Source organism: Zea mays, chromosome 6 (genome assembly GCF_902167145.1).
Source record: "Zea mays cultivar B73 chromosome 6, Zm-B73-REFERENCE-NAM-5.0, whole genome shotgun sequence".
NCBI classification, from domain to species: Eukaryota; Viridiplantae; Streptophyta; class Magnoliopsida; order Poales; family Poaceae; genus Zea; species Zea mays.
Genome location: NC_050101.1, coordinates 151,261,730 through 151,285,745, shown reverse-complemented (window position 1 = coordinate 151,285,745; position 24,016 = coordinate 151,261,730). Strand labels below are relative to the sequence as shown.

Here is a 24,016-nt window from a genome sequence, read left to right as displayed (position 1 = left end):
ACATCAAATAATCATACGATCTTTGGCAGGCGCACTGGATTGGTAAGAACTACTTCAAAAGAGGACCTGCTGGAAATGATATTCACAGAACCAATGTACCGCACATCAGGGTTCAATTTAGAGAGATGGTATAAAATTCTGTTCTCCCTTTATTGTCTTGGCAAGTGGTATTTTGGTGAAATCTGACTCTTAAACTGTTCCCCTTTATCAGATCTGGAGAAATGAAATGAAACTAGTGTACTCTGACAATGAGATCTTAATACCAGACGAGCTGGACCTGTAAGATGTCCAGCCTCGTGTATACCAGACGAGTTGCGTTGTAGCTGCTATGGGAATTATACTTCATGTTTTGGTATGCTTTCCTTATCTATGGCAAATTCAACTTCGAACTTCATCTTTGTTGTCGTTTTCATCCAATTGATGTCTCTCGCCAAAAAAAACGATATTATCTGTATAAACAGGCAGTGCGGAGAATAATAACATGCATTTTGTGTTGGATTACGGGGAGGCTACGCTAGCGCAAAACAAAAATTTTCATCCCCATAATACCAAGAACTACTGCGGTTATAGGTCATGGAATTACCACTAGACGCGCAGAGCAGCGGAAGCCGTCTCGATGTAGACGAACGCGTCGAGCAGTGCCGTGCAGTCGCCGGCGTCCTTCAAGTCCTCGCGCGGTTCGTCCAAGTGCTCCAGATGTAGCACCTCCGAGGTATCCACACGTACAGGGAGGAAGCGCCGCGTACCGAACTGCTAGGTTCGCGACGGCGGCTTGGCGAGGGCGAGAGGTGGGCGGCGGCTGTCAGTTCGCTGGTGGCGAATTAGGTTATACTTAACCGCGCCCCCGCCCCTCATTATATAGGCGTTATGGTGGGCTTCTGACGCCGAGGCCCATCATTAACCCTAAAGCCCAGTCTAATTTCGGATCTAATCCGAATTAGGCTTCCTTCCCCTTAAGTGTGTGACCCTATAGGTTCACGTACAAATAGACATAGCCCGAGTACTCTTACTTGGCCCAATAATTGACAGCGGCCTCTAGCAAGACATGTCAACTCCTATGTGTACGTAAAGATCATATCAGACGAACCATTGCGACATTACGTACATGCTGTTCCCTTTGTCTCACGATATTTGGTCTGGCTCTAAGCTGACCTCTCTTTCTCGATACTGTGAATTGGAATCCTTTCAATGGTTAACTCTTAACCCTAGCACGGCCATGCATTTCTTGATCCAATCACTCGAGGGGCCCAGAGATATCTCTCTCACAAAGAGAGGGACAAATTCCATCTTGACTGACCATGCCTCACAGCATGCTTCCTGACAAACCCAAAACTACCTTTATAACTACCCAGTTACGAGATAGCGTTTGATAGTCACTAAGTAAGTCAATTCACATCTTGAGAACATGCGACAATCTCAGGTCTAAGGATACAGTATTCATGTTGCAAGAAGAGAACTATATTACAATATCTCACGTTGGGTCGGTCCAGCCTCATGTCATACATGCGCCCACATTATCAGTTTAACATCTCCATGTTCATGACTTGTGAAATGTAGTCATCAACTAATACATGTGCTAGTCATCGACTCTGACTAGGGACATCATTTAGAATAACCATATAAGTAAAGAATCTCACAAACAATTCACATAATTGCTAATCAATACAAGGTGCCTTCCATGGATATTCAATTAAGCAATATATATATCATGGATACAAAGAAATATGCTCATCTCTATGATTATCTCTAGGGCATATTTCTAACAGTCTCCCACTTGCACTAGAGTTAATCTAGAAGATATCTAATACCCATAGATCTCACGTGTGCCTCATGCTTAGGTTGTGGAAGAGGTTTTGTCAAAGGATCAGCAACATTCAAATCCATATGTATTTTGCATATCTTTATCTCACCCCGCCTAATGAATTCCCGTATGAGGTGAAACTTCCGTAGTACGTGTTTGTTTTTCTGGTGGTTCCTTGGCTCCTTAGCTTGCGCAATAGCCCCATTGTTGTCACAGTAGAGGTTCAATGGGCTAGATGCATTAGGAAACACACCAAGCTCGATGAGGAACTTCCTTATCCAAACACCTTCCTTCGCAGATTCAGAAGCTGCAATGTACTCGGCTTCTGTTGTAGAATCAGTCACAGTCTCCTGTTTGGAACTCTTCCAACTAACAGCACCAACATTTATTGTGAACACAAAACCTGATTGCGATTTTAACTCGTCTGGGTCAGTTTGGAAGCTAGCATCGGTGTAACCAGTTACAACGAGCTCCTCCTTACCCCCATATACCAGGAACATATCTTTAGTCCTTCTCAAGTACTTAAGAATGCCTTTTACCGCTGTCCAGTGATCCTCACCTGGATCAGCCTGGTATCTACTCGTAGCACTTATAGCGTATGAAACATCTGGGCGTGTACTTATCATGGCATACATGATTGATCCAATCGCTGAGGCGTATGGTACCTTACTCATGCGCTCCCGCTCATTAGCCGTCGCAGGACATTGCATCTGGCTAAGGTGTTTACCATGTGACATAGGTATGAAACCTTTCTTGGACTGTTCCATGTTGAACCGTTTCAAAACCTTGTCAATGTACGTATCTTGACTTAATCCTATAAGCCTCTTCGACCTATCTCTATAGATCCTTATGCCCAAAATATATGCTGCTTCCCCTAAGTCCTTCATAGAAAAACTCTTTTTCAGTGAAGCCTTGACGGACTCCAGCATAGGAATGTCATTCCCAATCAATAATATGTCATCCACATACAAGATCAGAAATACAACAGCGCTCCCACTTTCCTTCTTGTAAACACAAGCTTCTTCTTCATTCTGATGAAAACCAAGCCCTTTGATCACTTCATCAAAACGAATGTTCCAACTCCGAGATGCTTGCTTCAACCCATAAATGGATTTCTGAAGTTTGCATATCTTTCCAGCATTGATCGGATCGACAAAACCCTCGGGCTGTATCATATACACGTCCTCATCTAGGTTTCCATTAAGGAAAGCTGTTTTGACATCCATCTGCCAAATCTCATAATCGAAATATGCGGCAATAGCTAGAATGATCCGAATAGATTTAAGCATCGCTACTGGCGAGAATGTCTCGTCATAGTCAACTCCTTGAACTTGTCGAAAACCCTTTGCAACAAGTCGAGCCTTATAGATGTGAACATTTCCATCCATGTCTTTCTTCTTCTTATAGATCCATTTGCATTCTATAGGTCTAACACCATCAGGCGGGTCAACCAAGTTCCAAACTTGATTTTCTCCCATGGAATCTATCTCGGATCTCATGGCGACACGCCATTTCTCGGAATCTGGGTCCATCATCGCTTCTGAATATGTTGCAGGTTCGTCGTTGTCTAACAACAACACTTCCCCATTGCCCAACAATAGCACTTCTCCTCGTGCCTCGCGAAGCCTTGCTGACCTTCGTGGTTGTGGTGGTGATTCTCTTGCCATAGACGTCTCAACTTGTTCTGCTACATTAGCATCACTTGTTGAATCTTGTCCCACTGGCTCATCCTGAACTTCTTCAAGATACACCTTTTGTTTACTTTTCTCTCTTTTGAGAAACTCTTTCTCTAAGAACACACCGTTCCGGGCGACAAACACTTTGCCCTCTGACCGGTGGTAAAAGTAATATCCTAAAGTTTCCTTTGGATAACCCACGAACATGCACTTGTCCGATTTTGGAGTGAGTTTATCCGACTGTAGTCGCTTGACGTAAACCTCACAACCCCAAATCTTCAGAAAAGACAAACTGGGAGTCTTCCCAGTCCACATCTCATATGGTGTCTTAACTACGGACTTAGACGGTACCCTATTTAGTGTGAAAGCTGCTGTTTCTAGAGCGTATCCCCAAAACGACAAAGGTAGGTCCGACTGGCTCATCATTGATCGAACCATATCCAATAAAGTCCGATTACGTCGCTCAGACACGCCATTCCTCTGAGGCGTTCCAGGCGGCGTAAGCTGTGGAACAATTCCACAACTCTTTAGATGATTGCTAAACTCATGACTCAAATATTCACCACCACGATCTGATCGCAGTGCTTTAATTTTCTTGCCACGCTGATTTTCTACTTCATTCTGAAACTCTTTGAACTTTTCTAAGGATTCAGACTTGTGTTTCATTAAGTAGACATACCCATATCTACTAAAATCATCAGTGAAGGTTATGAAGTATTGGAATCCTCCCCTAGCTGTCGTACTCATTGGTCCGCACACATCAGTATGTATGAGTTCCAATAAATCTAACGTCCTCTCCGGTAAACCCGTGAAGGGCGCCTTGGTCATCTTACCAAGTAAGCAAGCTTCACATGTCTCGTATGATTCAAAATCAAACGAAGTTAAAAGCCCATCAGAATGAAGCTTCTTCATGCGATTCTCACTTATATGACCCAAACGACAGTGCCACATGTAGGTAGGACTTAAATCATTAGGCCGAGGCCTTTTAGCACTAATATTACAGATAGGTGCATCATCAAGATTTAAAATGAATAACCCATTCATAATGGATGCAAAAGCCACAAACATGCCATTCTTAGAGATCACACAACCATTGTTTTCACTCGCAAATGAATAACCATCCTTCATCAAACATGAAGGAGACATAATGTTTCGACTCATACTAGGAACTAGATAACAATTATTTAACTCCAAAATAAATCCTGATGGGAGGTGGAGTTGCATCGTCCCGACGGTCAACGCAGCAACTCTTGCATTATTGCCTACCCGGAAATCAACTTCTCCTCTTTTCACGCTTCTAGTTCTTATCATTCCCTGCATCGAATTGCAAATATGGGCAACCGATCCGGTATCAAATACCCAAGAATTAATATAAGAATCAGCAAGAAAAATTTCTGTAATGTGAATAGCAAGTGTACCTGCTGCGGCTGTACCCTTACCGCCGCGATCCTTAATAGAGGCCAAGTACTGCTTGCAATTCCTTTTCCAGTGACCAAGTTCTTTGCAATAAAAGCACTCTGCATCTGCAGCTGGTCCAGCCTTGGGCTTTTGATTGGGCTTGGATACTGTATCCTTTCCCTTGCCCTTCTTCTTTTGAGACTTACCCTTCTTCTTAAAGTTGGGTTTGTTTTGGACCGCCATCACATGGCCGCTGCTGCCAGCACTTTTCTTTATGTCCCCCTCTGCAGTTTTCAGCATGCCACATAGTTCATTGAGGCCCCTCTCCGCCCCATGCATATGGTAGTTCGTGATGAAGTTTCCATAGCTGGGCGGAAGAGATGCCAAAATGAAGTCAGTGGCCAACTCTTGGCTTATTGGGAAGCCTAGCTTCTCCAACCTCTGACTGTAACCAACCATTTTGATTACATGTGGCCCAACTGCTGCGCCTTCTGCTAGCTTGCATTCCAGAAAAGCTTTGGACACATTGAACCTTTCAGTCCTAGCCTGAGTCTGGAACATATCCTTGAGCGCCACGATCATATCGTACACCTCATGGTTTGTCTCAAACTGCATCTGGAGCTCAGGCTCCATGCAAGCAAGCATTAGGCAACTCACTTCAAGATTAGCATCCATTGCTTTCTTGTAAGCGGTTTTAGCTGCAGCAGTTGCATTTTCACCAGGATCCTCTGGCAGTGGGGTGTCTAGAACGTCTTCCTTTTTTTCAGCCCTGAGAACAATTATCAGGTTACGGATCCAATCCGTATAGTTTGTTCCATTTAACTTATCCTTTTCAAGAATTGATCGCAAAGTAAATGTTGGTGTGCTAGGTGCCATCTACAACAAAATAATGCAAAATACTAAGACAAAAATATCCATGACAGAGTAAATCATATTAAACATTTAATAGTCTACTCCCACTAAAATCAATATCCCTCGATTGATACTTAGTGATTCAGAACCCACAACTAACAAGTCTACTAGTGAGCTTTAGCATCACCGCTAGAAGACAAGGTAGATCGGTAAGCAACTCCTTGCTAATCATATCATATATATGACTCCTGTTGTTGGGTGACATCTCTATGTCTCGGCTCCCAACCTTATGCCTCAAAGTCCTTAACCATTAAGCTGACTTTGTTTAAGTTAACCAACCCTTTCTGCAGTTCGTATCCGATACAAACCTATCTAGTCAAGGAAAACTGGTGGCACCCTAATTTCATAGACCCACCACCAATTGTACAAGACTTATGATAGTGCAAGGTTTGGAGAGGCATTTAAAACTTAAACATTTATGAGGGATCGTCCTACTTATAACATCGCACGCAAGGAATTATATGCAATATAAACAAGTAGAACAATAAGAATGGCATTCACACAACAGTTGTGATTCGGTATGGCTTGCTTTCACATGGTGATCTCCATCTCCAATAATCTGTCCATCACGATGATCTCCATCTCCATGATATAGGTATGCCATCCTCCAGGTGATGAGTCCTTCAAGACCTATCTAACGTATGCTGGTAAACAAATTACATATACGCTTTGGATCATCACATGTTGACACGCAGGTCATTACATTAAATTTGGACAATACATGTGGCTCCAGCCGTATTGCCCTGGTCACGACACGCAGGTCATGAATAATTTATTAACATGCATCACATACACATAATAGCCATACCGATCACATGTCCTGCAAAAACAGGTTAGACAAACACGTTTCTATACGTTCGCCACTACAGCAGATAGCCATACCGATCACATGTCCTGCAAAAACAGATTAGACAAACACGTTTCTATATCGTATGTATGGAAATTCCACTGGAAATCTCATGCGGTTGATCAAATCAACCCAAATCCGAGACTTTCGACCCGAAGAAGATTACACTCATGACGTCGATCTGTTGCGTCAATCTGCTGGTTGTGTACGCAGTTAGCCCCGATGGTGATTCCAGCCGGTAGGGGCAAGTTGCGCATACAACAGAGAAGGACGAACTGATCTCTCCAGTCATATCCGATGTAATCTACTTCAACCCTTTATTACCAATTGATCTAATCAAACCGTGCATCAAGTAGATCCATCACATGAACCTAGATCCAGACCTAAAACTTACGCAGAACCTGCCTCTGATACCACTGTTGGATTACGGGGAGGCTACGCTAGCGCAAAACAAAAATTTTCATCCCCATAATACCAAGAACTACTGCGGTTATAGGTCATGGAATTACCACTAGACGCGCAGAGCAGCGGAAGCCGTCTCGATGTAGACGAACGCGTCGAGCAGTGCCGTGCAGTCGCCGGCGTCCTTCAAGTCCTCGCGCGGTTCGTCCAAGTGCTCCAGATGTAGCACCTCCGAGGTATCCACACGTACAGGGAGGAAGCGCCGCGTACCGAACTGCTAGGTTCGCGACGGCGGCTTGGCGAGGGCGAGAGGTGGGCGGCGGCTGTCAGTTCGCTGGTGGCGAATTAGGTTATACTTAACCGCGCCCCCGCCCCTCATTATATAGGCGTTATGGTGGGCTTCTGACGCCGAGGCCCATCATTAACCCTAAAGCCCAGTCTAATTTCGGATCTAATCCGAATTAGGCTTCCTTCCCCTTAAGTGTGTGACCCTATAGGTTCACGTACAAATAGACATAGCCCGAGTACTCTTACTTGGCCCAATAATTGACAGCGGCCTCTAGCAAGACATGTCAACTCCTATGTGTACGTAAAGATCATATCAGACGAACCATTGCGACATTACGTACATGCTGTTCCCTTTGTCTCACGATATTTGGTCTGGCTCTAAGCTGACCTCTCTTTCTCGATACTGTGAATTGGAATCCTTTCAATGGTTAACTCTTAACCCTAGCACGGCCATGCATTTCTTGATCCAATCACTCGAGGGGCCCAGAGATATCTCTCTCACAAAGAGAGGGACAAATTCCATCTTGACTGACCATGCCTCACAGCATGCTTCCTGACAAACCCAAAACTACCTTTATAACTACCCAGTTACGAGATAGCGTTTGATAGTCCCTAAGTAAGTCAATTCACATCTTGAGAACATGCGACAATCTCAGGTCTAAGGATACAGTATTCATGTTGCAAGAAGAGAACTATATTACAATATCTCACGTTGGGTCGGTCCAGCCTCATGTCATACATGCGCCCACATTATCAGTTTAACATCTCCATGTTCATGACTTGTGAAATGTAGTCATCAACTAATACATGTGCTAGTCATCGACTCTGACTAGGGACATCATTTAGAATAACCATATAAGTAAAGAATCTCACAAACAATTCACATAATTGCTAATCAATACAAGGTGCCTTCCATGGATATTCAATTAAGCAATATATATATCATGGATACAAAGAAATATGCTCATCTCTATGATTATCTCTAGGGCATATTTCTAACATTTTGTTTCACCCTTGCAGTTGCTGGAAGTCGGCAAAGTGATCAAGAGTGTCACCAAGCATACCAACTACCAAGGGATGCAATACTACCTCCATTCTCGAATATTTGCCGTCCGCTAGTTTATTTTTGAACTAAAACATGACAAATAAAAAAGAACGGAGGAAGTAATACGGCAAAGTGAAGCAACAGATGCTTGTGTAGGAGTTGTGTTACTATCTTCAAGGCTTGTGCAAGAGTTGTGTTAATGTCTCTTACTCACTCTTATCTCTTATCTTAAATCTTACTTTATAAGTGTTTTTTTTTTGCATGCTCATAGCTAGTATTCCCTGAACACCCCCCCTCCCCTCGAATTGTAACCATGTACTCGAAGTGCTTGCACTCTGGTTGGATCCTATACGGTGAGTAAGGTGCTATCGGTTGTTATGCTGCCCAGATGAAATGGAAATTGAACTAGATGAAGAGGTTCTGGTTTCACATACGGGATCATGGGGGACAATTATGTGTTTGGCAGAGGAGGAACTGGACTGATGTTTTTTTTTGGGTGGGTGTGGCGTAGGGACACCAAAAGATAAGACAACAACGAATAGAACGTAACTGGCAGATATTCATACTCCTGTTCTTGTTTGGATGCAAATGCAATATTCTCAAGGAAGGCACTCGGTTGAGCAAGTTTGAAAAAAAGGTTGATGGACTCTTACTTGGATACTCCAACTCAAGCAAGACCTGTAGAGTATACAACACCACACATGGCATAGTTATTGATGTGCATGATGTTGAGTTTAATGAGATAAACCATTCTCAAGTTGGAGATGAGAACATAGTGATGTGAGATGTGCCAATCTGGATGATGCAACGAAATATATGGCAATTAGAGATATAATCCCTAGAGGGGAACAAGATCAAGAAGGTGGCTCAATTAGGGTGGTTCCCTCATCAAGTGTGCAAAAATGAAGATCATCCCAGCACAAGTGGTTGTCATGATCAACCTCAAGTACAACAAATGTAAATCAACAAGTGGCTAGACCAACTCAAGTGACAACCAAGTTATCAACCAAGCTCAAGCACTCCATGTCAAATTGTCCAACTAGTTACCTTTGCAAGAGATAATCCATTAGATCAAATAGTTGGTGACTTGATAAGTGGTGTTCAAACAAGATCACTACTTGCATAATTTTGTGAGAACTATTTCTTTTTGTCATCAAGTGAGCCAACCAAGATAGAAAAGTATTGATGGATGTTGATAGGGTGAATGCAATGCATGAAGAGTTTAACAATTTCACAAGAATGAAGTTTGGGATTAGTAGAATGGCCAAAGAATTAAAATGTTATTAGAACCAAGTGGGTGTTTAGAAACAAGCAAAATGAAGATGGCATTGTAGCGAGAAACAAAGAAAGGCTGGTTGCACAATGATACACTCAAGTTGAAGGTATTGATTTTCGTAAAACATATACCGGGTTGCGAGATTGGAAGCAATTAGAATCCTATTGCTATATACTTCATCTCACAAAGTTATATCAAATAGGCATGAAGACCATAATCTTGAGTGGAGTCATCAATGACTATATGTAGAACAACCCCATGATGTTGAAGATTGCAAGAAACCTACAGTGGCACAAACAACCTCTGGCGTTTTTAGAATCGCCTGTGTTGGGGCTGTAGAAATGGTCCCAGTGCACAGGTGATTGATTGAGAATCGCCACCGCCATCATAAGTAATTTTCAGAAAACATAAAACGAGTTTTTAAAATAGGGGAAAATATATTTTAATTAGGGAGGCCCCGTCCGCCTGTTTCCATCGAAGTCGCAAGTCACATCATTTTTCTCGTGCTACGCGACAGCTCGGAATTGAACCCACAATCTCACCCTCACTTGAAGCCTGCTCTACCACTAGACCCATAACATGTCTTGTTCTAGTTTGGGGTTTTATTGCCCGCATATTAGAACAAACAGAATGTAAATTGATTGTTTGAGGGTGCAAACAAATTCAAACGAAAAAGTTGTTAACTACAAGTATAACTTTTAAAGTTCTACACTTCATTTTGGTACTTTTTCCATTCAAGGTCATTAGCAAAAATTTACATTTCAAATTTGAGATATTCAAATACAATATTGAGAGCTCAAATGATTTCAAATGGAAAGGTTGCCGACTATAAAGTTTCATAACTTTAGAGATCTACAACTTTCATTTTTTTCATACGAGGTCATTTGAAAAGCTCAAAAATTGATTTTAAATTTTTTTACTTGCGATTTCTTAAGAAAATCGCTAGTAGAAATTGATTTTCACTGGCAGTTCTTTAAGAAAACTGTAATACTAAAAAAAATCAAGAAGTATACAAATGTGTGTATATATATGCACACACATATATATAATATTTTTGGGACATTATAAAGGCCTATGTGATTATGTCCTTTTCTCTCTTCATGCATATCAATAACAAAGGGGCTTGATTAAAGCAATGAATAATAAAAAGATGCATCATGTTGGTATTTTTTGATGTTGCACATGATGTGAATTTGGTAATTTAAAAACTCACAATTAAGGAAGAAACAAAACAAGAAAATAAAGAAACAAGAAAGCAGAAAATAATAATAATAATAATAATAATAACAAAATAAAACCCTCGATGGGGCCCAAATGGAACAACAATCGGCCCATCCCATGCCTCTCGTCACTGAAGCCAGCTAGGCCTCCTGCGCTGACAAGTGGGGCCCGCTTGTCGGACCACATCACCCCGTGCAGGCCGCTTGCAGGTTGTCGTCCCCGTGCCACCGACAGGGTGGGCCTGGGATGTCAGTCTCCCTCCACCATGAACGCGAGGAGAAGAAATCTGGTGGAGGCCGTAGAGATCGGAGGGCTGTTTTGAAACGCAACCACCCGTCGTGATCTATGCTGCATGACTTCATCGGCTTGACCACGTGCTCGACTCTATAAAGTGATCGGGCCCTAGAAATTCGTACCCTCTGGCCGCCTAGTAGGGGAAAACCAGATCGTGTTCTCCGTCGTGTCTGAGAGAAGAGAAGTTCGTCGTCGTGGTGAGGGTCGTGACTGCGCTGACTTCATCACCATAAGTCGTGTTACAACCTGAAGTACGCCACTTTGGTGCCCTCGTGCACTTTTGCATCCGCGGCTTCAAGAATTTGTAAATTTGTTGCACTTCCTCCGGCGGGGTCGGTCGGTCTCCAGCGATAGATACTCATGTCGAATGTCATCTAGCATGTCCTCCATTCAGTCTACGTCTTCGTCTGTGTTCGACTTCGTAGGAGCATCCACCTCTCCATGCTTGTGCCACACCAAATAGTATGTCTTAAAGCCATATTTGCGAATATAAATGGAGAGGTCAAAGTTGTCCAGTCGGATCAGGTTTCAACACCTAGTACACGGGCATTTCGTCACACGTGGCTCACCAGCAAATGCGCGCGCCACGAATTCGTCAACAACCTTAACCAATGCATCAGAGTGTCCCAAGGTGTCACTATTGAAACCATCATACATATCCCTTCTTCGGTCATCACCCATTTTCAAAGCTAATGGAAAAACGTAGATCACCATCATGCATGACAAACATGTGTAGTGTGCAGTGTTATTAACCAATTCACAACTACAAACCCTATTAGGAAGAGGATAAGTCATAAGCCCACCCTAAAATGTCATTTGTTGCGTGTTATTTGGTCTGACTCGTGTACCTTCCGCTCGTGATTTCGGAAGCATAACCCCATTGTTCTCCTAATAAAGAAGAACAACGGAGTTATGTTGTCGAAATCATGAGCAGAAGGTACACGAGTCAAAGACCAAATAACACGCAACTATTTCCATTCTCAGGCTATCCAAAATACGCTAGACAATTCGGACTACGCGCCTCACAAGTAAATGTGAGATGTGTCGTTCTTGACCAGGTGACACATACGTTTTACTAAGTGTGTTTCCTACACGTATGTAAATATGCCAAAGAAAGTATAAAAATGGAGAAATACTAAAATATAACAATACCAATAAAGGTAGCAATAATTAACAAATGCAGTAACAAGTCTAACATGCTACCATGACAATAAAAAAGTTAGACAAACAAACTATCAGATAAGTAATCACCTCGAACTAGGTGTGGGGTGGCGGCGGCTCCGGGTGCAGACGCAGGGTGGCGACGGCTCTGGGTGGAGGCACTGAGTGGCAGCGGTGTGGAGACTCCGGACATGGCAGTGGAGACTCCGGGCACGGCGGTGGCCCTCTAAACACTACAAAATACAATTTTGTGCATTAAGACTGGTGAGGCTAGTCTGCATTTGTATCAAGACAAACAAAGTAGTTATAAAGGTGGACACACAAGTTATTGTACAAAATTTGTACGATAACAACCTTATTACATAAATACAAAATGCATGGTGTATATTAAAATACAATTGAATGTATAATTTGTTCAGATTTGTACAACACCCTACACCCCTACTAGTCATCTATAAGATATATTTGAAACATTAGCTCACACAATTTTGACTGTGTAAATCTGATCATTTGAACAAAATAATGTACCATATCATTCTACAAATTGTGTTCACATATATTTGTGAATGGACAAATTGCATTCGCATAAATTCATGAATGGACATGGTGAGTAGGGTTTTGTATTGCTGCTACAAAGTTCCATTATTTTTATTGGCTGAGATAAAATCAGACATATGACTTATGTTTTGACTATGGGTAAACTTAGGTTGGCCACAAATCAAAATTAATTTACTACTTTGGTAGTGGATGTAGTACACACACAACAATCAAAACAAAGAAATAAACCTTTAATTTTCACTGTTTATCCAAATCATAAACCTATAACAACCAGACCTAGCTTCCAAAGTGTGGATCCAACGCATGATGCATCTACAATAGGAGTAGTTATTGTGGATCGGTGAGCTATAGCCTCGGATTCGTACCTCAATTCGTTGATGGAAGGCCCGGGAACAGTTGTTGTGGCACGGTCGTCCTCTTCTCTGGCAACCGAAGGCGGCGGTGCGGTCGATAGAGGAGTGACGGGCGCGGTGGTGGAGAGGCGGTAGCATAGGAGCGGCGAGCACTGGCGGGCGCGGTGGAGGAGGCGCGGCGGCGGTGGTCTCAGCTGGGCGACGACGCGGGCGCGAGGTAAGACGAGAGAGAGAAAGGAGAAGAGGAAGCGAGTGTGTGCTTTTTTGATTTGATTAAGAACGTCAGCAAGGCAAGGCTGACGTTCTTAAATAGGTTAAGAACATCGGTCATGCCCTGACCGACGTACTTAACCATAAATACATCAACTACAAAAATCGATGTTCTTAACCTGTTTAAGAACGTCAGCCCCGATGTTTTTTCCTAGTTTTCTTGTAGTGCGTGGTGAAGTCATGTTGTCTGTATGCGCGTCATGGTCACCTGGTCGTCTCTTCTCGTTCTCGTTATGAAGGACGATGTGGTCGGCGCGGAGCCTTGGCACCATCATTGTTGCCTCTACGCCACGCTGATCCCTAGTCTCCAGAGCCTAGGTCTTGGTGTGGCTTGTTGCGTTGCTGGGCCTGTAGGTGGCTTGCTCACTCAAGCCTAGTCTTTATAGGTCATGAGTGCGTCGCAGGACTAGGGGCTCGTAGGTCATGAGTGGGAGGCGGACTGGTTCTCTACTGTGGTTTGGTGTCAGGCGTAGTTAATGTGGTCAACCATTTATGGTGGGTCAGTCTCGGGCCAAGCGAGGAATCTACTCGAGTGGCTTCTCTTTGGTTTGCCCTTCCCACCCTCTCTAGATCCACCACACCCAACCCCGGCCTTAGTGCCTCAAGATTTATCCTAGGGCGGGCGCTTCCAGGGTAGACGGTTCCCTTATTCTCCCGCTGACCGGTGATCACCGGTATCCCAGAGGTCCTTATCCCGTGCTCTCTCTCTCTCTCTGATAGGTAGGCTCCAAGGGCCCAAGGATCTTTTCCCTGACAGTAGCCCCTGAGCTCCCGAGGGGGAGAGTGTCTCCCCTTGGGGGCTATTTCTAGGTTTGGCAGTGCTTGCCCTGTTGTCCTTTGATTGGTCGTGGTACTCGTGCCCTTGTGAGTCAGACCGTCTCCGACACGGCCCGCTCCCACTTGGGCTGGGATCAGGCATTTTTTGCTTCCTTATAAGTGAAAGGGAAATAGGGTTTAACCTTTTCCTAAATAATAATTTTGGTGGTTGAATGCCCAACACAAATATTTGGACTAACTAGTTTGCTTCAGATTATATATTCTACAGGTGCAAAAGGTTCAACACACACCAATAAAAAGAACAAGTTAGGGTTCAAAAAGAAAGGAGCAAAAGAAACCGAAGAGAACCCTGGTCTGGCGCACCGGACTGTCCGGTGTGCCACCGGACAGTCAGGGGCCGTACAGTCTGAACTCTTCACCTTCGGGTTTCTCAGGCGCCGCTCCGCTATAATTCACCGGACCGTACGGTGTGCCACCGGACTGTCCGGTGTACCAGCGGAGCAACGGCTATCCAGTGCAACGGTCGTCTGCAAAAGTGTGAACAGTGCGCGCAGAAGTCAGAGCAGGCGTCAGAGGCGCACCGGACAATGAACAGCACATGTCCGGTGCCGCACCGGACTGTCCGGTGCGACATGAAGTCAGCGCTCCAATGGTCAAAATCTTCAGAACCCTAACGGTTGGGTGACGTGGCTAGCGCACCGGACAGTGTCCGGTGCGCCCTTCGACAGACAGCCTCCCCAACGGCTATGTGGTGGTTGAGGGCTATAAATACCCCCCAACCACCACCACTCCAAGCATCCAAGTTTTTCAGACATCTCGTTCAATACAAGAGCTAGTGCAATCAATACAAGACATAATTCAAAAGAATCAAAGCCTCTCCAAGTCCCAAATTCACTCCAAACTCCTAGTGACTAGAGAGTTTTTTTGCTCGTGTTCTTTGAGCTCTTGTTCTTGGATCGCTTTCTTCTTCCTCATTCATGCTCTCTAAGTGACTTGTAATCAAAGCAAGAGACACTAAGTTTGTAGTGGTCCTTGTGGGGTCTAAGTGACCCGTTTGATTAAGGAGAAAGCTCACTCGGTCTAGGTGATCGTTTGAGGGAGGGAAAGGGTTGAAAGAGACCCGGTCTTTGTGACCACCTCAACGGGGACTAGGTTCTTTGGAACCGAACCTCAGTAAAACAAATCATCGTGTCATCCGCTTTATTTTCTTGGTTGATTTGTTTTCCCCTCTCTCCCGGACTTGATATTTATTCTAACGCTAACCCCGGATTGTAGTGTGCATAAGTTTATAAATTTCAGTTTCCGCCTATCCACCCCCCTCTAGGCGACTTTCAATAAGTTTGGGCGAGTGGTTGCTTGCATACACCCCTCAGCCTTCTGCCCTTTGATTCTTTCTTCGAATAGATTCCACCACCGAGTCGGTCGACGGAACACATGTCGGGAGGATGCCACGTCATGCTAGTTTAGGGTTGAGGTAATAAGGATCCTTCTTACCCGAGTGCTTTATTCCCTTCTCCATAGGTTAGTCTGACGCTTTTCCTTCTTGTCGTAGGGCGGCCCCTACTCCCTTTGATCGGGAGGCATCACCCTCCGTTGGGTCGTCATGGCCAGACCTTCTGTCCCCCCTTCCTCCCCCTAGGAGTCTCGAGAGAGCTATGACATTTCTCATGTGGCGCAAGAGGTTGTCGAGGCTAAGGCCGAGCTGCTTCGGACTCAGCTCACCGAGTCCAACGATCGCATAATCGATAAGGTGATTATCCCTCACTCCTTACCTAGCTTTTCTCATCCCCTCTCTTACACTGCTCGTTTCTCCTGACAGCTTTGGAAGCCAAACTAGAGAAACTGTGATGCTACTTGGATCAGTTCTTGGACTACGTAGGGGCTCGTGGTTCCTCTCTGGTGGAGCATTTGGACAATGTCTTGTGTCATATTCGGGATATTGTTGACTTCGGCATTCACCGGGGAACCGTAGTGGCATTGCTCGTCGGGGAGCTTTGGTCCGGTTACGGCCTTCGGGACGTCGTCAGCCCTCCTTTGTCCCTTTCGGATGAAGGGGTGGACAACATGCTAGAGGGCTTCGACGAGGCGGTCAGTCATTGTGCATAGGTTGTTTGTGTACGACGTTGTGTGTAGAGCCCCCTAACTTCATAGTGTAATGTGCCTCGGTGCTGCTTCTCAAGGGGGTAATAGTAAAATAGTTCTTGTTTTTGTTTTTCGACTTTTCATGGTGGTGTCGTGGGGTCCCGAGGTTTTTTCTTTGTAGGCCTAATCAAGCATTGCCCCCTTTAAGAAGGGGGCATTCTTTCGGATAAGCGATCATGCTATCAATTCACACCTCATGGGCTTCTTTATTAGCCCGTGCCTTCCTTTGGCTGCCCTCCGTTCGTGGATCAAGGTGGACTTTCTAGGAGAGGTCGCTAGAGGAGATGGTACGATTGTTCTGCCTCTCACAAGGTCTTTTTTCACCCCTCTTACCTTCCCTGGATGTTCTCGGTTTCCCCTAGGGTGGTGGTTTGACCTCCTGGGGTGCGAGAGTGTCGTGATTTTGTGCCCTATCCGCTACTCCGCCGGCATCTATAGGATGTTCTGTGGATGACCTCTGAAGGGACTTGGGCGTGGCTTGCATGACCTTGGAGGCGGCTACCACCGAGGTTCGATGTTTTTGGGCGTGCCTGGTAGCTCTTAGTGAATCATAGGCAGGTAAGTATCTGTGGTCTAGTTCCCAGATTCCCGTCTTCTTAGGTTCCTAATTGTCTGCGTACTCCTTACAAAGTTGGAACTCGAAGCTTTGAGCCTTTACTTGTGCCCAGATAAGACCACAAGGTTCGTTTGCGCTCATGGGAGGAATTGTGATTTGCGCCTCCTTGACATCTCAGACTGTGTTTGTGAGGTCGTGGAGTTCGAGGTTCACCGGGGCGTGGTAGTGGCTCTTACCATTACGTAGCTACACTTCAGTGGTAACTTCCATGATGCCATCGACCTGCCTAACGGATCAACGATGGCAGATCTAGACCTTTTAATATGTGATTTTGATGCCATGGTGATTTGTTTTACCGAGGTTCAGTTCTTGCAAACCTACTCCCCGTTGAGGTGGTCACAAAGACCGGGTCTCTTTCAACCCTTTCCCTCTCTCAAACGGTCACCTAGACCGAGTGAGCTTTTCTCCTCAATCAAATGGGTCACTTAGACCCCACAAGGACCACCACACAATTGGTGTCTCTTGCTTTGATTACAAATGTCTTGGGAACAAGAATGGGGAAGAATAAAAGCGATCCAAGCGGCAAGAACTCGAATGAACACGAAAATCTCTCTCTCACTAGTCACTAAGTGTTTGGAGTGATTTTGAACTTGGGAGAGGATTTGATCTCTTGTTTGTGTCTTGGAGTGAAGTCTAGAGCTCTTGTATTGAATGCAAAATGCTGGAAACTTGGATGCCTTGAATGGTGGTGGTTGGGGGTATTTATAGCTCCAACCACCAAAACAGCCATTTGGGAGGGCTGCTGTCGATGGGTGCATCGGACAGTCTGGTGCACCACTGGACACGGTCCGGTGCGCCAGCCACGTCACCCAACCGTTAGGGTTCTGGCGGTTTCGACCGTTGGAGCTCTGACAGTCTAGGCCACCGGATAGTCCGGTGCCACACCGAACAGTCACGGTTCACTGTCCGGTGCGCCTTCTGGCGCTACTCTGACTCTGCGCGAACTATATGTGCACTGTTCACTTGTCAGTCGACTATTGGAGTCGATCGTTGCGCTGGCGATCCGTTGCTCCGCTGGCACACCGGACAGTCCGGTGAATTATAGCGGAGCGCGGCCTCAGGAACCCGAAGGTGAAGAGTTTGAAGTCGATCCACCCTGGTGCACCGGACACTGTCCGGTGGCAAACCGGACAGTATGTGCGCCAGACCAGGGTTCTCTTCGGTTTCTTTTGCTCCTTTCCTTTGAACCCTAACTTTAGTCTTTTATTGGTTTGTGCTGAACCTTTGGCACCTGTAGAACATATAATCTAGAGCAAACTAGTTAGTCCAATTATTTGTGTTGGGCATTTCAACCACCAAAATCATTTAGGAAAAGGTTTGACCATATTTCCCTTTCAATCTCCCCCTTTTTGGTGATTGATGCCAACACAAACCAAAACAAATATATAAGTGCAGAATTGAACTAGTTTGCATAAGGTAAGTGCAAAGGTTGCTTGGAATTAAACCAATTTATATTTTCATTAGATATGCATGGATTGCTTTCTTTTATTTTAACATTTTGGACCACGCTTGCACCACTCGTTTTGTTTTTGCAAATTCTTTTGGAAATTCTTTTCAAAGTCCTTTTGTAAATAGTCAAAGGTATATGAATAAGATTGCAAGAAGCATTTTCAAGATTTGAAATTTTCTCCCCCTGTTTCAAATGTTTTTCCTTTGACTTAAATAAAACTCCCCCTGAATGAAATTCTCCTCTTAGTGCTCAAGAGGGTTCTACCAATTGAAAGAAGATTAACTATACCAATTTTGAAAAATACTAACCAATTGAAAAATCCTTTTTTCGTAAGATACCAATTGAAAAGTTCATTTTAAACTTTGAAATTGGTGGTGGTGCAGTCCTTTTGCTTTGGGCTAATACTCCCTCCCCCTTTGGCATTTATCACCAAAAACGGAGTCTTTTAGAGCCTTTTTTTTACTTTCTCCCCAATGGTACAAGTGAATATGAGTGAAGATTATACCAAAGTGGAGAGCATTGTGGAGTGACGATGAAGGGTAAATAATACTGATAGAGTGGAGTGGAAGCCTTGTCTTCATCGAAGACTCCATTTCCCTTTCAATCTATGACTTAGCATAGGAATACACTTGAAAACGCATTAGTCGTAGACATAAAAGAGATATGATCAAAGGTACGTAAATGATCTATGTGTGCTAAGTATCAATCAAAATTCCGAGAATCAAGAATGTTTAGCTCATTCCTAAGTTTGGTAAAGGTTTTCTCATCTAATGGTTTGGTAAAGATATCGGCTAATTATTCTTTGGTGCTAACATAAGCAATCTCGATATCCCCCTTTTGTTGGTGATCCCTCAAAAAGTGATACCGAATGGCTATGTGCTTAGTGCGGCTGTGTTCAACAGGATTATCCGCCATGCGGATTGCACTCTCATTATCACATAGGAGAGGGACTTTGCTAAATTTGTAGCCATTGTCCTAAGGGTTTACCTCATCCAAAGTAATTGCACGCAACAATGGCCTGTGGCAATATACTCGGCTTCGGCGGTAGAAAGAGCTACTGAATTTTGTTTCTTTGAAGTCCAAGACACCATGGATCTTCCCAAGAACTGACAAGTCCTTGATGTGCTCTTTCTATCAATTTTACACCCTGCCCAATCAGCATCTGAATAACCTATTAAATCAAAGGTGGATCCCTTGGGGTACCAAAGACCAAAATTAGGTGTATGAACTAAATATATCAAGATTCTTTTCACGACCCTAAGGTGAACTTCCTTAGGATCGGCTTAGAATATTGCACACATGCATACGGAAAGCATAATATCCGGTCGAGATGCACATAAATAGAGTAAAGATCCTATCATCGACCGATATACCTTTTGATCTACGGATTTACCTCCCGTGTCGAGGTCAAGATGCCCATTGGTTCCCATGGGTGTCTTGATGGGCTTGGCATCCTTCATCCCTAACTTGGTAAGTATGCCTTGAATGTACTTGGTTTGGCTGATGAAGGTGCCCTCTTGGAGTTGCTTGACTTGAAATCCTAGAAAATACTTCAACTCCCCCATCATAGACATCTCGAATTTTTGATTCATAATCCTACTAAACTCTTCACAAGTAGATTTGTTAGTAGACCCAAATATGATATCATCAACATAATATAGGCATACAAACAAATCATTTGCAATGGTTTTAGTAAAGAGTGTAGGATCGGCTTTGCCGACTTTGAAGCCATTAGTGATAAGAAAATCTCTTAGGCATTCATACCATACTCTTGGGGCTTGCTTGAGCCCATAGAGCGCCTTAGAGAGTTTATAAACGTTGTTAGGGTACTCACTATCTTCAAAGCCGGGAGGTTGCTCAACATAGACTTCTTCCTTGGTTGGTCCATTGAGGAAGGCACTTTTCACGTCCATTTGGTAAAGCTTAAAGCCATGGTAAGTAGCATAGGCAAGTAATATACGAATTGACTCAAACCTAGCTACGGGTGCATAGGTTTCACCGAAATCCAAACCTTTGACTTGTGGATATCCCTTGGCCACAGGTCGGGCTTTGTTCCTTGTCACCACACCATGCTCATCTTGTTTGTTGCGGAAGACCCACTTGGTTCCTACAACATTTTGATTAGGACGTGGAACTAAATGCCATACCTCATTCCTTGTGAAGTTGTTGAGTTCCTCTTGCATTGCCAACACCCAATCTGAATCCCTTAATGCGTCTTCCACCCTATATGGCTCAATAGAAGACACAAAGGAGTAATGTTCACAAAAATGAGCAACACGAGATCGAGTGGTTACCCCCTTTTGAATTACGCCGAGGATAGTGTTCACGGGGTGATCTCCTTGTATTGCTTGGTGGACTCTTGGGTGTGGCGATCTTAGACCCTGTTCTTCTTGATCATCTTCCTTTTCTTGATCATTATCATCCCCCCCTTGACCATTGTCCTCCTCTTGTTGATCTTCATTTTCATTATCTTGAGCTTGATCCTCATCTTGGGTTGGTGGAGATGTTTGCATGGAAGATGATGGTTGATCTTGTGCATTAGAGGGCTCTTCGGATTCCTTAGGACACACATCCCCAATGGACATGTTCCTTAGTGCGACGCACGGAGCCTCTTCATCATCTAGCTCATCAAGATCAACTTGCTCTACTCGAGAGCCGTTAGTCTCATCAAACACAATGTCACAAGAAACTTTAACTAGTCCAGTGGACTTGTTAAAGACTCTATATGCCCTTGTGTTTGAGTCATAACCAAGTAAAAAGCCTTCTACAGCCTTAGGATGAAATTTAGATTTTCTACCTCTTTTAAAAAGAATAAAACAATTGCTACCAAAGACTCTAAAATATGAAACATTGGGCTTTTTACCGGTTAGGAGTTCATAGGATGTCTTCTTGAGGATTCAGTGAAGGTAGAGTCGGTTGATGGAGTAGCAGGCAGTGTTAATCGCCTCAACCCAAAACCGGTCTGAAGTATTGTACTCATCAAGCATGGTCCTCGCCATGTCAAGTAGAGTTCTATTCTTCCTCTCCACTACACCATTTTGTTGTGGTGTGTAGGGAGAAGAGAACTCATGCTTGATGCCCTCATCCTCAAGAAAGCCTTCAATTTGAGAGTTCTTGAACTTTGTCCCGTTGTCGCTTCTTATTTTCTTGATCCTCAATCCGGACTCATTTTGAGCTCGTTTCAAGAATCCCTTTAAGGTCTCTTGGGTTTGTGATTTTTTCTGCAAAAAGAATACCCAAGTGAAACGAGAATAATCATCCACAATTACAAGACAATACTTACTCCCGCTGATACTTATGTAAGCGATTGGACCGAATAGATCCATGTGGAGTAGCTCAAGCGGCCTGTCGGTCGTCATGATGTTCTTGTGTGGATGATGGGTACCAACTTGCTTCCATGCTTGACATGCGCTACAAACCCTGTCTTTCTCAAAATGAACATTGGTTAGTCCCAAAATATGTTCTCCCTTTAGAAGCTTGTGAAGATTCTTCATCCCAACATGGGCTAGTCGGCGATGCCAGAGCCAACCCATATTATTCTTAGCAATTAAGCAAGTATCGAGTTCAGCTCTATTGAAATCAACTAAGTATAGCTGACCCTCGAGTACTCCCTTAAATGCTACTGAATCATCACTTCTTCTAAAGACAATAACACCTATATCTGTAAAGAGACAGTTGTAACCCATTTTGCATAATTGAGAAACTGAAAGCAAGTTGTAATCTAAAGAATCTACAAGAAAAACATTGGAAATGGAATGGTCCGGTGATATAGCAATTTTACCAAGTCCTTTGACCAAACCTTGATTTCCATCCCCGAATGTGATATCTCTTTGGGGATCATCATTTTTCTCGTAGGAGGAGAACATCCTTTTCTCCCCTGTCATGTGGTTTGTGCACCCACTATCAATGATCCAACTTGAGCCCCCAGATGCATAAACCTACAAAATAAGTTTAGGCCTTGTTCTTAGGTACCCAAACGGTCTTGGGTCCTTTGACATTAGAAACAAGCACCTTGGGTACCTAAACACAAGTCTTGGAGCCCTTGTGTTTGTCCCCAACATATTTGGCAACTACTTTGCCGGATTTGTTAGTCAAAACATAAGATGCATCAAACGTCTTAAATGAAACATTAGGCTCATTTGATGCAATAGGAGATTTCTTTTTAGGCAATTTAACATGGGTTGATTGCCTAGAGCTAGAAGCCTCATTTTTATACATAAAAGCATGATGTGAAACATTATGAGGTTTCTTAGCATGAATTCTCCTAATCTTATGCTCGGGATAACCAACAGGATATAAAATATAGCACTCGTTATCCTTAGCCATGGGAGCCTTACCCTTAACAAAATTGGACAATTTCTTAGGGGCATTAAGCTTGACATTGTCTCCCTGTTGGAAGCCAATGCAATCCTTAACGTCAGGGCGTGTCCCATTATAAAGCATGCTACGAGCAAATTTAAATTTTTTATTTTCTAGTTCATGCTCGGCAATTTTAGCATCTAGTTTAGCTATATGATCATTTTGTTGTTTAATCATAGCAATGTGCTCGTGGACAACATCAATATTAATATCTCTACATCATATGCAAATAGAAACATGATCGACAATGGATGTAGAGTGTTTGCAAGCATTTAATTCATCAATCTTAGCATGTAACATGGCATTCTCATTTCTAAGATTGGAAATAGAAACATTGCAAACATTTAAATCTTTAGCCTTAGAAACTAGTTTATCATTCTCAATCTTAAGGCTAGAAATTGATTCATTCAACTTGTCAATCTTAGCAATCAAACTAGCATTATCATTTCTAAGGTTGACAAGAGAATCATCACAAACATTTAATTTCTCAATCTTAGCAATTAATTTGGCATTTTCAATTCTAAGGTTAGAGATAGTGTCATGGCAAATACTAAGCTCACTAGTTAATTTTTCACATTTCTCTACTTCCTGAGCATAAGCATTTTTCACCTTAACATGCTTTTTGTTTTCCTTAATAAGGAATTCCTCTTGGCTATCCAAGAGTTCATCCTTCTCATAAATAGCTCCTATGAATTCATTTAATTTTTCTTTTTGTTGCATGTTAAGGTTGGAAAAAAGTGCAAGCAAATTATCTTCATCATCACTAGAACTACCCCTGTCACTAGATGTAGTATACTTGGGGGTGGTTCTAGCTTGTACCTTCTTTTTCTTGTCGTCCTTTGCCATGAGGCACTTGTGGCTGACGTTGAGGAAAAGGAGGTCTTTGGTGATGGCGATGTTAGCGGTGTCCTCGTTGGAGGAGGAGTCGGTGGTGCTTTCGTCGGAATCCCATTCCCGACACACGTGGGCATCACCGCCCTTCTTCTTGTAATACTTATTCTTTTCCTTCCTTCTTCCCTTCTTGTCGTCGCCCCTGTCACTATCACTTGATAATGGACATTTAGCAATAAAATGACCGGGCTTACCACACTTGTAGCAAACTTTCTTGGAGCGGGGCTTGTAATCTTTCTCCCTCCTTTGTTTGAGGATTTGGCGGAAGCTCTTGATGAT

The 24,016-nt window shown here is 43.6% G+C and overlaps 1 protein-coding gene across 5 annotated transcripts in view; it reads left to right on the top strand.

Annotated features, from left to right (window-relative positions):
- LOC100382006 (uncharacterized) overlaps window positions 1–24,016 on the top strand; it is a 73,317-nt gene that overhangs the window by 32,837 nt on the left and 16,464 nt on the right. The window contains exons 18-20 of one of the 5 annotated variants that reach the window (XR_002748529.2): window positions 30–128; window positions 212–352; window positions 8,345–8,798. Coding sequence is in view for 2 of the 5 variants with exons in the window: in NM_001356990.1 (NP_001343919.1) it covers window positions 30–128; window positions 212–283 (171 nt within the window). In the remaining 3 variants the exon portion in view is untranslated. Of the gene's footprint in view, window positions 1–29; window positions 129–211; window positions 497–8,344; window positions 8,799–24,016 lie in introns of those variants that run through there. The other 4 variants (XR_002748530.2, XR_004849982.1, NM_001356990.1 and 1 more) reach the window with 4 other exon arrangements.